General features: G+C 52.7%; 1 protein-coding gene across 1 annotated transcript in view; it reads left to right on the top strand.

Annotated features, from left to right (window-relative positions):
* The window catches only part of CDYL2 (chromodomain Y like 2), a 151,934-nt gene extending 136,751 nt beyond the window's left edge, over positions 1-15,183 (top strand). Inside the window, exons 5-7 of the mRNA XM_012746574.3 lie at positions 4,340-4,550; positions 6,188-6,331; positions 8,526-15,183. Of these exons, the coding sequence (XP_012602028.1) occupies positions 4,340-4,550; positions 6,188-6,331; positions 8,526-8,684 (514 nt within the window). The 3' untranslated portion in view covers positions 8,685-15,183. The remainder of the gene's footprint in view (positions 1-4,339; positions 4,551-6,187; positions 6,332-8,525) is intronic.
* The last annotated feature ends 208 nt before the right edge of the window (positions 15,184-15,391 follow it).

The raw sequence follows: 15,391 nt of genomic DNA, 5'->3' as shown, positions 1-15,391 counted from the left end.
CGTGCCGCGAGTTCGGTGCCCGCTCCTGCACACTTTCCAGGCGTGTCCACACGCCTGTGGTCTGAAAGTCCCTTGTGAACGGACTTCATTGCAAATCTAGCGGGGGCCGAGACAGCTCTTGGACACAGAACCTGCCCGTCTCCGTATAACTGACTGACCTCCCTTGCAGTCGTCTTGGGACGTGCTCTCGCCAGGGCTGGCCGCCGGGATCCGGGGTGCCGCGTGGCCCTGCCCCGTCTGAGGACCCCCTCCTCATCCTCGCCTGAGGAAAACCTGCACACACGTGGCCAGGGCACCATGTTCGCTCTGCAGGTGTTGGATGAGTGAACTCGCAGAGGTGGGGAGGGCTCAGGCGATGCGTTCAGCTGGAGCCGCTCTCCGGGACCTGTCCAGAAGAGGGACTGCCCCGCCCTGCCCTGCGCTCATCGTAGGGGACGTGGTGGCTTGCTTCAGGAAGGCAGCGTGGGCTGGCGGCTGCCCGCGTGGTGCGTGGAAGCTGCCTGAGCTCCAAGCCACCTCCGCAGCTGCTGGGGGTGCAGCCTTCGGCGTGTCACTGGCCTCTCTGGCCTCACTAGCTCATCTGGAAACTGGGAACAGTCAAAGCGACGGTGCTATCCTCAGTGGTGGGCTGCTAGGCCAAGAGCAATCAGATACCCCATGTGCAGTCCTTGGGCTCCTCCCAATAATGAGCACTGAGAAAAAGCAACAGGAATTGTTGTTGTTGTCGTCACTATTGCTGTCACTTGCAACCGTGAGTGCTGGCTAAGCTGAGTCTGAGCATGGAGCGGGCTCCTGGAGACCCCTGTGGCACCCACCAGAGTGGCCACGTGGTCCCCTCGGGCCCCGTACTGGCTGCCACTGCTCTGAGCCTTGGCAGGGGGAGGGCCGCCCCCCTTGGCTCTGATTAAAGAGAGTGGCTAACTAAGTGGGTCGCAAAAGGCATGCCATTTGCTGCAGGGGAAATCCAGGCATCCCTGCGAGCAAAGTTATGTTTCTGAATCCGCCTTAGGCTAGAAGGATGGATCGCAGATCACCGCGAGAACCCGGCGGAAGCATTACCCGTAAGAAAGCAGCCGGGACCGCGTGCCCCTGTGCCGGGCCACCGTGGACCTCGTCTTCCTTTCATTCTCCTTCAGCCCCACATGTGGGGAGACGCCGTTGGCTTTGCCATTTCACAGAGGGAGAAAACGAGGGTCCCGACATCAGGCACCTTGTCCAGGATCTTACCAACTAGCTAGGGACAGAATGACCCAAGAATGAGACTTGACCCGAGTCTTCCAGACTCTGAAGTTCCTGCTCCTCTGCCTCGCCGGGGCAGCTCAGCAGCGTGGTCGGGCAGAAGCCACAGGGCCCAGGGTTGAGCAGAGGAGGCTGCAGGGGCCGGGGCAGCCCGGTGGCCGTGGATGCCGGGGAGGACGGGGACAGCCTCCCGAGCTCAGCCCAGCCGCTGCAGTCGAGATCAGATACCTGAGCCGCAGGGCCTGAAATGCAATATCCTGTTTGCTGTCTGGCTCCTTGCGATAGAGATCGGCCGCCTGAAGTGAGAGAAAAAGGATGGGGCAGGGGGGCAGGGGCTTTGCATCACATTTTTATATCAAGGAAATGAAATGAGAGGCGGATTGGAATGAAACAGGAGGGGCTCGGGTGGACAGTCAGAGCTCTGCGGTGTTGGTCCCCTTTGCCCTCCTGTGCCAGGGAGGATGGGGGGGTCTCTGATGCCCTTGTGCAGAGCTCAGGTTGGAAACTACAGAGCCAAAGCCTCTGGGTTCCTGAATCGGGAAGGTTCCGGAAGGTCATGAGGGCTGCGGGCCATTCCGCAGCCCATTCCTGGAGGGCTGTCGTGTGGCGGGCAGAGCCCAGGCAATGCAAGTACCAGAGAGGCCCACGGGAGGCCCACAGCAGAGAGAGGCACGGACCCTCTTTTACTGAATGCATTCAACAAAGGCAGGATGGTGCATGCTCAGGATGCGATGGAAGGAATTCTGCGTCAGGTGGAAGGCATGGCTCCCAGAGTCTTAAAGTCCCTCCCAGCTCTGAGATCCAAGACTCCGGAATTGTACGAAGGCACTCAAGAATGGGATGTTTGACAAAAGTCACCCAAACCCTGGGGTTCCATGGATCCTACAAGGAATCCTTGTGTCCCCTGCAGACTCTGATTTGAATTTGGTAAAGAGCACTTTCAACAGCCAGTGACCTGGGCTGAAACTCACCATGAGGTCGGGAAGTGAAGCCAGGAGATGGGCCATCAGAAGACCAGGCGTCAGAGCGTCCTGGTGCGAGGACTCCCTGTTCGAAGCAGTGTCTTTCTGGGGTCTGCTGCACTGGGGCCGGCAGTGACTGAGGTGACACCACCTTCGCAGGCAAAGTCTTGCCTCCAGTCTGGGCCAAAGGGGTGTACTTTTATGACGACTTACGTCAGCATCATAAGATGCTCCCTAGCTCAGAAGAATGTTAAGCAGCCCTCTCACCGTTTTGTCTGATCCCAACACACCCCTGTGACACCCACATCTTTTGATAAAAGTTGCAGTGAGGAACAGTATCAATCAAGAAGGGATAAACCAGCTTGACGCTTGTATTAGTTAAGTATTAGCTGCTGTAACAAACAAACCCCGAATATGGCTCAATTGGGAAGAAATGTACTTCTTGCATATGTCAGCCAAAGACAGACAGGACTGATCAGCCCATGGCTGTCCTCCCAGTAGTGACTCGGGGACCCAGACTCCTTCCATCTTGTGGCTCAGCAGTGTCTTCCAAGACTGCCGTGCTTGTCCAGATGAGCAGGCTTGGAGGGCTGCACAGTGGGAGGTTTGCGTGCACCTGGAAGTGGTGCGTGTGGCTTCTACCCACATCCCATTTGGCCAGTGCTGTGACTTGTCCCCAGCCAGCTGCAGGGGAGGCTGGGAAATGTGGTCCACCAGTAGACCTAGACCCACCAGTAGACCTAGACCCAGGGAAAACAGGGTGGTGAGGAGCTGGTTTGCCATTGCCATGCCTCTGCCCTTGTTCTGGGAGACACATGTATTTATTCAACAGCTGTTTACTGAGCACTAATTCCAACACTGATGGAGGCCCAGCAGGGCCCCAGGTGGTGCCCCAGAGCTGTGGGTGTCCTTAAAGAGCTAAAGGGGAAGCAGAATCCAAACACGAGCATGCAAGCAAATAATTAGTGAGGGTAATTGCAAATTGTGATAACAGTGTTTTCTAACCACTCTCAGAGGTCTGTGTGGTTCATGCACAGTGGCCAAGGGTGAGCGTGAAGTGACAGAAGCCTGGAGAAGTAAGCCAAGGCAGACCAAGGTCATCTCAAGGTCATGGGCCTTTGGATTTTATTATTGGGAGTTCTTGGTAATTTCCAACCTTCCAGCTGAGAGTAGTGAAGGATGCAGGCTTTACTAGATAGCCGATCTTTCCTCCTTGTCCAGATGAATATTAAAATTTCATAGATCTTATATAGCAACTAGGGAAGAGGCAAAAAGCATTCTAAGGCAAAGGAAATAGAAGTTACCGCCTGATGGCTTTGCTCTCTAGGTAAAGATGCGTGCTGTAACCTTGCTCCATGCAGAAGGGCAGGGAGAGAAAACATTGTCCAAACCTGTAGCAATGCATTTAGAAATCCCTACAAGGGAGTCCAGTGTCCTTCCTTCATTTTAGTCAAAGCCATCCTAGCACATAGCCCTTGTGGGCATTTCAGAACTGTCTTCGATGAGTCTGGCATCCCTGCAGGTAATTCAGCATCAGACCTGCCTAGGATTGAAAGAAGTTTTAAATGTCGTCAATCCCAACCTGTGCCCACTATCTGGAGCTTGTATTCCCTCTACAGCATCACCCAGAGTGGTCACTGAGCTAAATTTGGGTACCTCCAAGAACGAGGAATTCATACCTCCGGAAGCCGCCACCACCCAGCCCACCTTCCTTCTCTCTTTGGATTGAAACGTGCTTCCTTTTGGTTCTGTTTCTTTTTCTTGTTCTGCATTTTAACAGGTGGTTTTCCTTAGGACGTATACGATTTGTCAGTTTCTTAGGTGTCTGTATGACTTTCTGTCCCAGCCACGGCTTTTGGGGAGTGCTGGGAGGTGGTGAGTGGGTGCACCTCTGGGACACTGGGCACGCACTGGGACAATCTGGGCAGACCAGGACGTGTGGCCACCCCATCAGTACACCTCTGAAAATCAGGCAGCTCCGTGGCTCAGTGTCCAGGGTAGAGAGGCTGTTGCCCAGCACCTGCTCACCTCTGGCCACGTGAGGGTGCACCGTGGCGCCCGGGACAATCAGGGGTGTCCCGTGGGACTCTGCAGGCCGCGGGCCCCCTGTTCAAGAAGGCCTTGTCTCTCCCCCACAGGGACTTTGTGAAGGCCTTCATCCAGTTTAAGAAGCCCATCGTGGTGGCCATCAACGGGCCGGCCCTGGGCCTGGGCGCCTCCATCCTGCCCCTCTGCGACATCGTGTGGGCCAGCGAGAAGGCCTGGTTCCAGACGCCCTACGCCACCATCCGCCTCACGCCCGCCGGCTGCTCCTCGTACACCTTCCCCCAGATCCTGGGCGTCGCGCTGGTAAGCGTCCTGCGCCCCAGGGGCGTCCCTCGCTGATGCATGGATGTGTCCCTGTCCCTGTCTTGGGGGTCTCTCTCAGCTTCCTCAGCCTCCCCAGAGGCCGGGCTGCCCCGGAGCCTCCACGCTGGCAGTTGCCGGGTGCAGCAGCCGAGCCCAAGAAGACGAAGGTGATGTGCATCCGTGTGCTTGACTTCAAGCACGTCGCGTGATGTCTCGTGTATTCCTCACGACAACCCGTTAAGGGCGTGCATTAGGGTAGGCTGGGTGCTGCAACACGCAACTCGCAATCTCTGCGGTCTACACGGCAAAAATCTCCTCCTCACTCTCCCGTGGTCCAGCGTAGGTGTAGGAGCGTCCGCACGGACCGGGGACCCAGGTGTCTCCCATCCGGCAGCTCTGCCCCCGAGTCCGGCAGGCGGGGGGGGGAGGAGGGTGAGCCTGGATTCGCCCAGAGGCCTTTACGGGCCAGGCCCGCGAGGGGCACCGTCACTCCGCTCTGTTGCGTGGCCACGTGCTGCGAGCTTGCACGTTACATACATACACGTGAGCTTATACATGAGCTTATACAGCGTACATGGCCTGACCTGATACATTTCTTTACTCTGATTGTCCTCTGGGTCATCATGGCCCATCGGTGACAGCCAGAACCCCAGGGTGGGGACGTGTGTGTGGACCTGGAGGCCTGAGAGTGCTTGGCATTTCAGCACGAGAGGAGCCAGCACCCAGGGCGGGGAGGGAGGAGTGGGGGCAGGTGGAAGATAGGCAGGGCCACGCTGTTGGCCACATGGAGGAGGCGGGGATCCGTCCCGAGGGAGGTAAGGAGCCCGTCACGTGGACGTGACTGCCACCCCCTAATGCTCAGTGTGAGGGTCACCTGTCTGAGTTTCGGCTGCTGTCTGTGCCCAGGACCCTGTCCGTGCAGCTCCTCCCGGACTGTGGATGACGGCTGCAAATTTCACAGCAAAAGGAAGCTCTCTGGGGGGTGGGCTGTGGAGGGGGCCCAGGTTGAGAGAGCCCGAGGAAGGCGGCTTTGTCCCCGTCACGATGGGGCAGAGCCTGTGAGCAGCCCCGCGCCACGGGGAGACATGCGCCTCTCTGCCCTGGTGTCCATGCTCTTTAGGGCCTTCAGTGGCCAATGATGGAAACAGTGTAACTGGCTTAATTTTGTTTTAAAAAGAAATTTAAGGGCCTTAGTGGTTCCCCCATCTGGAAAGTCCAGAAGTTCCAGAAGTGGAACTTCTCTTGGAGAGACGGGGCCCGGGAACTCAAGCACCATCACGTCTCTCTCTCTCTCTCTCTCTCTCTCTCTCTCTCTCTCTCTCTCTCGTGTCTCTGTCTTCTTGTGACCCCACCTGTCCTCAGAGCAGGGACGCAGCCACGGGTGGGTGGCCCCTGGGCTCTCTAACGTTCATTTGCACCCAGGGAGGGAGAAAGCCTCCTCCCCCACACCTGCAGCTGGGAACGCCACAGAGGGGCTTTATTAATTAGGGTAGATCATCCCTTCTTCCCTAGACCCTTGTCATGCCGGGCCACCGGCACCAAAATGTGCCCAGCCCAGGATGCCGCTGCACGCGGCAAGCCCGGCACGGGCTAACGGACGTGGGCGCGCTCAGCCTCCCCCGCCTTTGCTTTTCCAGGCCAACGAGATGCTGTTCTGTGGGCGGAAGCTCACCGCCCAGGAGGCGTGCAGCAGGGGGCTGGTGTCGCAGGTCTTCTGGCCCACCACCTTCAGCCAGGAGGTCATGCTTCGGGTCAAGGAGATGGCGTCCTGCAGCGCCGTGGTGAGTTCCCCGCCTCCCGTGTGCCTGTCCCTGTCCCTGTCGTGGGCCCATTTTATAGATGAGGACAGCAAGGCTCAGAGGGACCGATTGACCTGCCAGAGGTCACTCAGGGAATAAGCAAAAGACCCTTTAGCACTTTAGCACACGCCTCTTCTCCATAGGGACAGGCTGGCCCGGAGGGAGGCAGGGAGGTCGTTGCGTGGCCTCTACCCTCCCCAGTTGGGGGTCACTCCAGGAGAGATCCGGGCCCTGGGGTCCAGTCGAGTGCTGACCACACGAGAGCACAGACACCTATAGCTTTCAAAGAACCAGGAAGGGCAGGCAACTGAGGACAGAGGGTTGACCCTGCGGCCCGGGGTGACTGGTGGGAGAGAGCACGCTGTCCCCGGACGTCACGTCTCGTCTCCACCGAGCGCTCGGCACGTTTACACCGAAGATGAAGACACCTTGAAAATAGATATATAAATCACACCTCCGCAGAGGCCCCGGGTTTTAATTAAGTGTTGGTTTTATCTCCTGACAGCCACTCCGAGCACGGCAGGGGACTGTCGGTGGAAAGGTGGGGAAGGGGCCAGTCCCGGAGCCCAGACAGGGACTTTGGGGGGAGGAAGGCCCAGGACTTGCTCATCTCCTTGCTGGGGTGCTCTTTCCATCTTCCTAGTGACCCCAGTGACTGGGGTGACCAATCTGTCCTGCTCTACTGGGGGCTCACCTGGCTTCAGTGCAGGCAATCCTGCATCCCGGCAAACCCCGTAGTCCGGGGCAAAAGGGTGGCTGATCACCCGGGTCGGCTTCGCGGGGAGGCAGGTGGAAGCTCTAGGCGGAGCGGATGGCGAGAGTCCGAAGTCCACAGGGAGCGCCGTCTGCAGCTCGTGGCCCGTTGGCACAGGGGACGCCAGGGCGGGGCAGCCGGAAGGAGGGTGGGAGACAGGCCTGGAGCTGCAGGGAGGGCTTTGGTGTCTCCGCTGGCAGTGGGGAGACACTTGGGGAGGCCAGCAGTGGAGAGCGTACCCGAGGGGGGCATGCTCTTAGGATAAGAACTACCGCAAGGAGGTCTCTGCTGTCAACAGGTGGGAATTCAGGAGCTTGGAGGGGGCGGTTTCCTAAGAGAGGAGCCCATCCCCCACAGATCAGTGCCCGGGGACTTGGGGAGCCCGTGCTCTGACGAGATGTTCCCTGGGAGACCTGGCAGCACCCCCTCCCGCCCTCCCCGCCTGCTGGAGCCAGGAGTGGGGGTCTGGCCTCTTTACGTCTCAGGGAGTTTGGGGAGAGGCTAGAGGAGGACAGCGAAGGGTGAAGGAGGCTCAGGGGCCTCGGCTCTGGCCTTGCCTCCACCAGCGGGAACCAGCCAGACCTCAGTTTCCCTGCTACACCTGCCACCGAGTAGCCACGCAGCCCTGGGCCGTGGCACCTTGTTGAGCTTCATCTATAACGTGGGGATGGAAATGCTGCATCCTTGTAGCGAAAAATACGTCTCATGGAACCTATTGGTTAATGGGCATTGTAGTAGCATTGTTGTTATTACTATTATTACTGCGATTATTATTACTCACTGCTGTGATTATTATTACTATTATTACTATGGTTCTTACGCATGACTGCAGTAATCATTACTATGATTGCTGTGATTGTTAGTCGCTATTATGATGATGACTATTTAGATTGCCGTGATCGTTACTTATTACTATAGTTTCTGTTACTATTATTGCTGCCGTCCTTACTAATACTTGTCACCGCAGTGATGACCATGCCACATGGCCTACACACGCGCATTGCCGTTGGGCCAGGTCGGTGGGGATCGTCCATTTCACGGCGTCGGTCTGTGTTCCCGGTGGTCCTCGGGTTTGGTGTCATTGTCCCCGACAGATAATGAAAATGAGGTGTGAAGAGGTTAAAGCCAAACGTCTTCATGACATCTGTAGAGGACACTGTGTTGTTGTCACCCCTGAGTAAAAGACAAGGCTCTCGTGGTCTGGGGCAACATGGGCCACGGCCGCCACCCCAGGGACCAAGGGCTCAACAACACGTTGACGCGTCCAGAGCCCTCCCTGGTGGCAGCGGCAGGGTGGGCAGGGCTGAAGGGGGCAGCCTGCTCTGGCTTTGCACGGCAGAGGTGGGGGGGGGTGGCCGGGGGCTCAGGACCCGGTTCTGGAGCGGAGCCCCCGGCTAAGCAGGCTCGTACCTGTCCCCGCAGGTGTTGGAAGAGTCCAAATGCCTCGTTCGGAGCTTCTTGAAATCGGTGCTCGAGGACGTGAACGAGAAGGAATGCCTCATGCTCAAGCAGCTCTGGAGCTCCTCCAAGGGCCTGGACTCGCTCTTCAGCTACCTGCAGGACAAGATCTACGAAGTCTGAAGGGCCCGGCTCGGCCGCCCCCGCGCCCGTGCTCGAGGGCGCCTGACTCCCGGCTCCGGCCCGCGGTCCGGGGAATCGGAGCACGCGTCCGCCCCGGCCGAGGAGCTGGTGGTCACGGTGTCTCTTTATGCCTAGGGTTGTGTCCATTTCCTCGTGTCGTTCGGTTCCTCCTCATTGGTTTGCTTTCGTGTAACAGATGGGAAACGCAGCACACTTGGCCTGCCCCGTGTCCCCGCCCCGCCTGGCCGGAGGGCTCTCGAGGGCTGTGTCTTCCCAGGGCTCTGCCGGGCGCCGCTGCCCTCGCCCCACTTGCTGAAATGCACCGTCACGGTCCAGGAAGGGAAAAAGGCCACTTCCCCCGTCCTTCCGACTCAGGCTGTGTCCACACAGTGCCTCTGGTTTGGAGACTTGGCTGTCACTGCTCTCTGGTGACGTTCAGATCTGGTGTCAGGGGACGGTCAGTCTTAGGCAAGTTCCAGGCCGATGAGCAGAAGGGTGGCGTCCACCCAGCTTCAGTCTCCGGCGCAAACCTGTGTGTGGCTAATAGGGCTTGGTCTTAAAACCCAATCGAGTGATTTACAAACCCAGATATTGTACATTTAGAAATGTTTTTGTTAAATATATATTTTTAAAAACGACGTAAGTGGAAAATTCTGATAATTTATGTGTATTATATGTAAAGCTAGTTTTGCAAAAACATGAACTACTAGGAAAATGTTCTTTCTTTAATCGGACTTATTTTTATTTATTTATTTTTGTTTATATATTGTGATATCTGTTGTTCACACAGATAAACTATTTTCATACTTGCCCTGGACCAAATCCCGTACCCGAGGTTCATGCTGTTTGGTGCATTCTAGCAATGAACCACTTAGAGATAAAATTCAGGGAGATGGAGACGGATGGATTTCTGTGGATAAAAAGGAATAGCTCTACACCAAATCCTCGATGTGTAAAAACGGTTCTCAGCTGTTATAATCTAATACAAGTTGCCCAGGCTTATCCTTAGGAGAGATCATGGGAGAGTTTTCTCCTCACTCTGCCACCTTTAAGGCGATAGATGGTCCTGAAACAGACCCCAGTCCCTAACTGTGTGACATCAGGGTTGGGTGGGGCACAGGCCCTGCCTGAGGACAGCATAGTGTCTAGAGTAAGGCTTTTCTTTGAGACAAATGACTGAACTTGGCTCTTGGAGTTCACTTCTTCCACGTGGTCAGTGATTTCCGGTGGTGGCCTTCCGGCGGGGAAGTGTCCCCGCTCTGCTAAGAAGGTGTGAATCTTTTTGCCACCAGAAGCCTGAGTGACCCACCTTTTCTCTAGTTGTTTGCTCACGTAAGGGAGCGATGAGCAGGGAGGAGGTCTCCTGGCCCCGGTGCCCCTGGGCTGCAGCTGTGGTCAGACGGTCAGCCTCAAGTCCCTGGATCAGCTGTGGACAGGGCAGGGTTTGGGGTGTGGCTTTGGTTGGTGAGGAGAAAAGTTAGACTGTCAGGATGGCGGATTTTCCCCACTTCCAGCACAACCTCTGAGTATTCCCGGAGGCTCTTTGCTTTCCTTTTCTTCTCTATTCCTGTTAGGTGTCTGCATCCCTTGGCCCTTCCTCAGCGAGAGGGGAGTGAGGCAGCAGGAAGTGGGCACAGCCGGCAGAGGGGGGTGGGCTGGGAGGAGGGATCATGGTTACAGTTCTCCATCTCTCTCTCTGGTCCTTTATCTTCTTCTGCAGGTGACCAGGTGCACTGGGCGCAGGGCAGGTGGAGGGAATCCGTGGCCCTGAGCTTTGAGTTTGAAAGAACAGGTTGAGTGTCTCTTCTAGAGCTAGAGATGGGACTGTCCAGTTTATCTGGACTCCTGGGCCTTAAGATGCCCTTGGTTCCCTCTGTGGAAAGTCTCTCTCCTTTAGAGTTCATGAGCATCGAGAAGAAGAGGAGACCGCCCCTTTTCTCCTCCCTTCTGCTCCAGGCTGTGCCATCCTGGCCATGGGGAGCTGGAAGGGACAGCCACCCTGGTGGAATCCAGCCAAGGAAGATGGGATTGAATGGAAATGAAGTCCTGTGTACCCTACCCCTTGTCCACGTAGGATCCTGTAGGGACCGCAGACCTGTGCTACAGGGGATTACTACAGGGAAGCACCTGCTTTCACCCAAATGTGTGTGTTGTCACAGTTCCACCTGGGTCGTGTCTCCTCCTTTGAGCAAGCAAATACGTGCTTTCCAAAATGCTCGGACAAACACTGTTCTTGTGTGTCGTGGCAGATAGTCTACTGCTAAGTCCCCTGTAGAAAGAGCCCCTTGTTTCAACTCTGCAACGTCTGGTTGGGAGCAGTCATATTCAACATCTGCGGGAGTGGTATCAGGATTCTAGTTGGAGATGGAAGGGGATGTTTAGAAATTCCTTTTGATCAGCCTTCACCTTTGTTCCCTGCTGAGAGAACCAGAAATGTCTTAGCTTTGGATGTATTATCAAATCTAAACCTGTAACCATGTCGATGATCTCTGATGACTGAGGCAGGAATGCAAAACCATCCCTAAGGCGGAATTCATGCCATTGATTTGTAAGTTCTGGGTGTAACAGGGGGCATTTAAAAAGACAGTCCACATTTTGGTTTCTGCATACAGGCCACTCGATAAGCGTATCCCACCCATCGGGCCAAAGCAGGTGCTGTCTGTTTGCTACAGGGTAGACAGAACCACTGACTTTTTCTCTTTCTGGGTAGTTGTTGTGACAATGTCTAGGTGAAATCCAGGTAACTTACAGCCAGTCCATCTGGGATGGAAAACACCAGACCTATGGTTGTGTCTTGGTTTGGACACATGGCTTGCTCAGACTTTCAGTTTCCATCTTCCACATCGGTGCCTTTCTCCTCTCTCTCTCTCCACCCTCCTTTGTCCCCACCCCATACATCATTCCCCGGAGCCTGGGAAGGTCTTTGAGGAGTTGTGACTGGTCTTGGCAGCCCCATCCCAGAATTACCTTTAGGTCTGGAAGAATAGCTATGGGTGGGAAGTTGAGGGCACCTCTTTATTCAGGGACCCTTCCAGCATGCCTCTCCTCCTGGCCATGCATCCTCTTGGCCATGCTAAGAACTCCCCTTCTCTCTCTGCCTCAGCTCCTGAGGGTGGTTTACTCCCAGAATCTTGTAGTAGAACCGTCAAGAGTTAACAGCTCCATTCCAAGAGGACTTTTTGCAGAACTTTCGTTAAGGTGGTCAGACCTCCTCGCCATTTGGAAGCCACACCCTAATACTGATGCACTCACTTGTCCCTTCCGGCATAGAAATAATAATGTCTGTGGGTAAAAACCGTCAAAATCACTTGTTAAGATGAAATTGGATAACTATGAGAAAGTAGTTGAGAATTGATTTAAACTATTATCCTATTGTTTGGTATAGATTAAACTAGGAAATGTTCTCTCTGAAGCATGAAACTATGTTTTTAACCCCCGTATGAAGTTTAGTAAGAAGATGGAGAAATAATAATCACCATAGACTTTGAACAATGCAACTGTATCTCTGAATATCCACATTTAAAAATAGCCTTGACTGAATGCTGAATTGCATTTCCCATTATTAATTGTTGGTTTAAAGGATTTTGTAAACTTTTTTTAATTTGGAATTGAGTCACATCCATGCAATTTTCCAATCTGGTTTCTGTGGAAATTTTTTTTAACAAAGAGAAACAAATAGAAACGTCTTCAGATCTTCTTAAGTGAATATTTAAAACTCAGAATTGCTTCTCTTTTGTGTTTCTGTATTCAGATACTTAGATCTGGTGTATATATTAGTCTAGACACTCTCACTAATATACACAGTATTTAAGACTCTAAATGAGATTTCTTAAGTATTTTGTTTTATTCTCTGTAAATGGTTTTGTATAATCTTTAAAAATCTACACTTTGCCTTTGTAGATATTTAAGGGAAACCATTTGGGATTGTCTTGCATGTATATTTTTGTTGTAGATAAGTGTTGCTTAGTTATTTCTGCAAATTTTGGTTGAAATGCTTACAGACTTTAATACAGTATATATTTTCAAAATATAAACTTTTATATTTCTGTGATAAGTTTAGGATATGCGTTTTAGGCAATCTTTTCCATTAATACCACTTGTTCTTTCAAAAAATAGCATACTAGTTTGGTGCCAACTTTTTTTTTTTTCTTTTCCTCCATTAGACTCTAATGCTCTTATATTGTCAGAGAGCAGGTTAATTTTCTTTTCCTTGAAGTCATTGAGTTTGAAGTATAATTTGGAAATGTATCGAATTTGTGAATAAGCCTTACCATTAGGATCGGTAAATTTTCCAACCTTTGCAACTACATGCGTAGTTTAAGATCTCCCCATAAATTCTCACTGTGTGGCAGTTGATGGAGTTTGTGAACAGAGCCTTAAGCTTGTTGCAAAAAAAAAAAAAAAAGGGTAATACGGGTTGTTTCCTCCATGCAACGTAAGCCATGCTGATGGGCGCAATTCTGTCTGTGATTCATGGCTAATCTGAAGAGTTTGGTTGAGTTGATGGCGGCAGGGACCAGATAGACACCTTGGTGATTGTCTTTGGCCATAGGAATGGACCAAGGACAGGTTTTCTGGAGCCCCCTTCGTACTATTCACGTGGTTTAGACACAGTCATAGGGAAGGCTGCTGGTTCATCATTTGTTCCCAAAAAACGGCATTTCCCGCTCCTGACCCCATTCCTGGCTCCGGCCCCGGGTTCCTTGTAGGTAACTTGGAAATGTCCAGTCTGGCTGGGGTCAGCTCTCCTTCAGAGATGCCAGCAAAGTTTACATGCGAGTCCTGCTGTGTAGACAATCTGAAGTCAAATTTTAGTTACACAATCAGCATTCCCGTGTGTCCTCAGTGTCTTATCGATGAACAGTGTGTGTGTCAAGCCATACGAACCTGGAGTTAGCAGGGCAAAGGCAAGCTAGATGCAGAAAGTACGTGTCAGCTGAGTCAGTCTACCCAGGGCTGTCTGCAAAGCACATAAGTCACGGAGCTTATCTGCCGCGGGTCCGCTGTGCCTGGGATCTGATACAGCCACCCAGAATTTAGACTTAAATTTTATGCATGATGATTCCTTTTAGTTGTTCACACTGCAGTAGTCCAGGGCTATATAGCAAGGCTGAAGTCAAGGTATTTGGTCCATCCCTAGAAAGTGTTGATAAAGTCAACTCATCAGCCATGAGCATGGAGATCTGCTTCCAATGTTTGCAATGAGAGTGGCAGTCAGAGAAACCGATACCTAGTTTTGAGCATCAGCTCTGGTACCCCTGTGGCTTGACCTTGCCTCATGGAGCCAGCATCGGGCCTGCTGCTGGAGCTCATTAAGTCGACCGTGGGAAGTTTGGAGGGTGTAGAGTTTTTCCATCTAGTATTTAATTTGTCCCTGTGCCATTAGTCCCAGCTTGAAGTCATTTGCCAATGTCTACGTTGACAGGAATTGTGACAATATTGCCTTTCATAAAACCAAGGACCAAAGAATTCCATTATTCCAACAAAGCACGAGTTTCATAGACCGTGGGCACGTCCGGACAGAGACGGGCGTACGCTTGGCGGTGCAGAGAAACTGCTCCCTTCCAGCGACCTCCCGCTCCCCCTGGCTGGCCATGCAGAGGGATTAGTTGTCACATTGAGAAGGCTCTGAAAGATGAGTTTCTAGCATTGAAACTCACGATCTCAGGTGGATGTGTCTGTTCTGTAGTCCCAAGGCTTTATCCATGTTGTGAAAAAAGGGGAGGTCTGGCATTCCTCCGGGTTATCTGGCCAGTGTAGACTCTTCCATCTGAATGTGAACCTCCCGAGTGTATTTTTCAGATGCGTCTACACTGAACGGTAGGATCCTGCAGTTGCCAAATTTCTGCCTCCTTTTGTTCTGCATCGCCCCATTTCCAATTCCTGTTTGGTATGGGGAGCTTTTTCTTCAGTTCTCATACAAGGTGGTGCTCCATTGTCCTTCATGATGGAATCATCGATCCATTGACCAGTTGAGAAGTGACTGATGGCGAGGAAGTGGTGTTCTACTGGTAAGGCTTATTACCAAACCTCTGATAATGAAGCAGGCTACCAAAAAAAAAAAAAAAAACATATCCAGCCCACCCTTAGGAGTGTTTGGATTTGATCATGGATGTAGCACACACACCAAAATCCACCGAGACCTTTGCAAAAGTAGGCTACTCGTTTTATTTTGCCAGATTATCATGGGAGAGTCTTTAACTAGTTCTGAATATTTGTAAGTATGAGTACTTCATAGGATTATAAAGCAGGTACAGCTGACCCTTTCTCACCACGCTGTAAATATTTCCCGAGACTGGGTGCAGTACTGAGGGGTAATAATCTTCTGATTTATCAAATGCTGACTGTCTAGAGCAAATTGTACACTCTCTTTGTGAATGGTCCTGTAACGTGTATGAACACATTTCTGGGTGCCTTAGAAGTTGTATTTTTCATGTGTGCTAATATGCAGTATTTATACATTGTGAGAAGCTGCTTTGAATAAAAAGGTTGAAACTTCGTCTCCACTTGCTTGCGTTCCTCCTTTTGCAGGTTGCACGCAAAGTTCACGGGTACGTGCCGTGGTTTCTGCACAGAGAAGTTTCTGGGGCCTCCTGGGGGTTAAGACATCTGGCACTTCCAGGTTGTATCTGGGTTCCTGGGGGAGCATAGACACCTGACACCCCCCCACCCTGATCTGGCAGTCACTGGGTCAGGTGACGGCTCAA

The sequence above is a fragment of the Microcebus murinus genome, chromosome 20 (genome assembly GCF_040939455.1).
Source record: "Microcebus murinus isolate Inina chromosome 20, M.murinus_Inina_mat1.0, whole genome shotgun sequence".
Lineage (NCBI taxonomy): Eukaryota > Metazoa > Chordata > Mammalia > Primates > Cheirogaleidae > Microcebus > Microcebus murinus.
The sequence above is the reverse complement of the archived record's forward strand: the minus strand, read 5'-3'. Positions and strand labels throughout refer to the sequence as shown.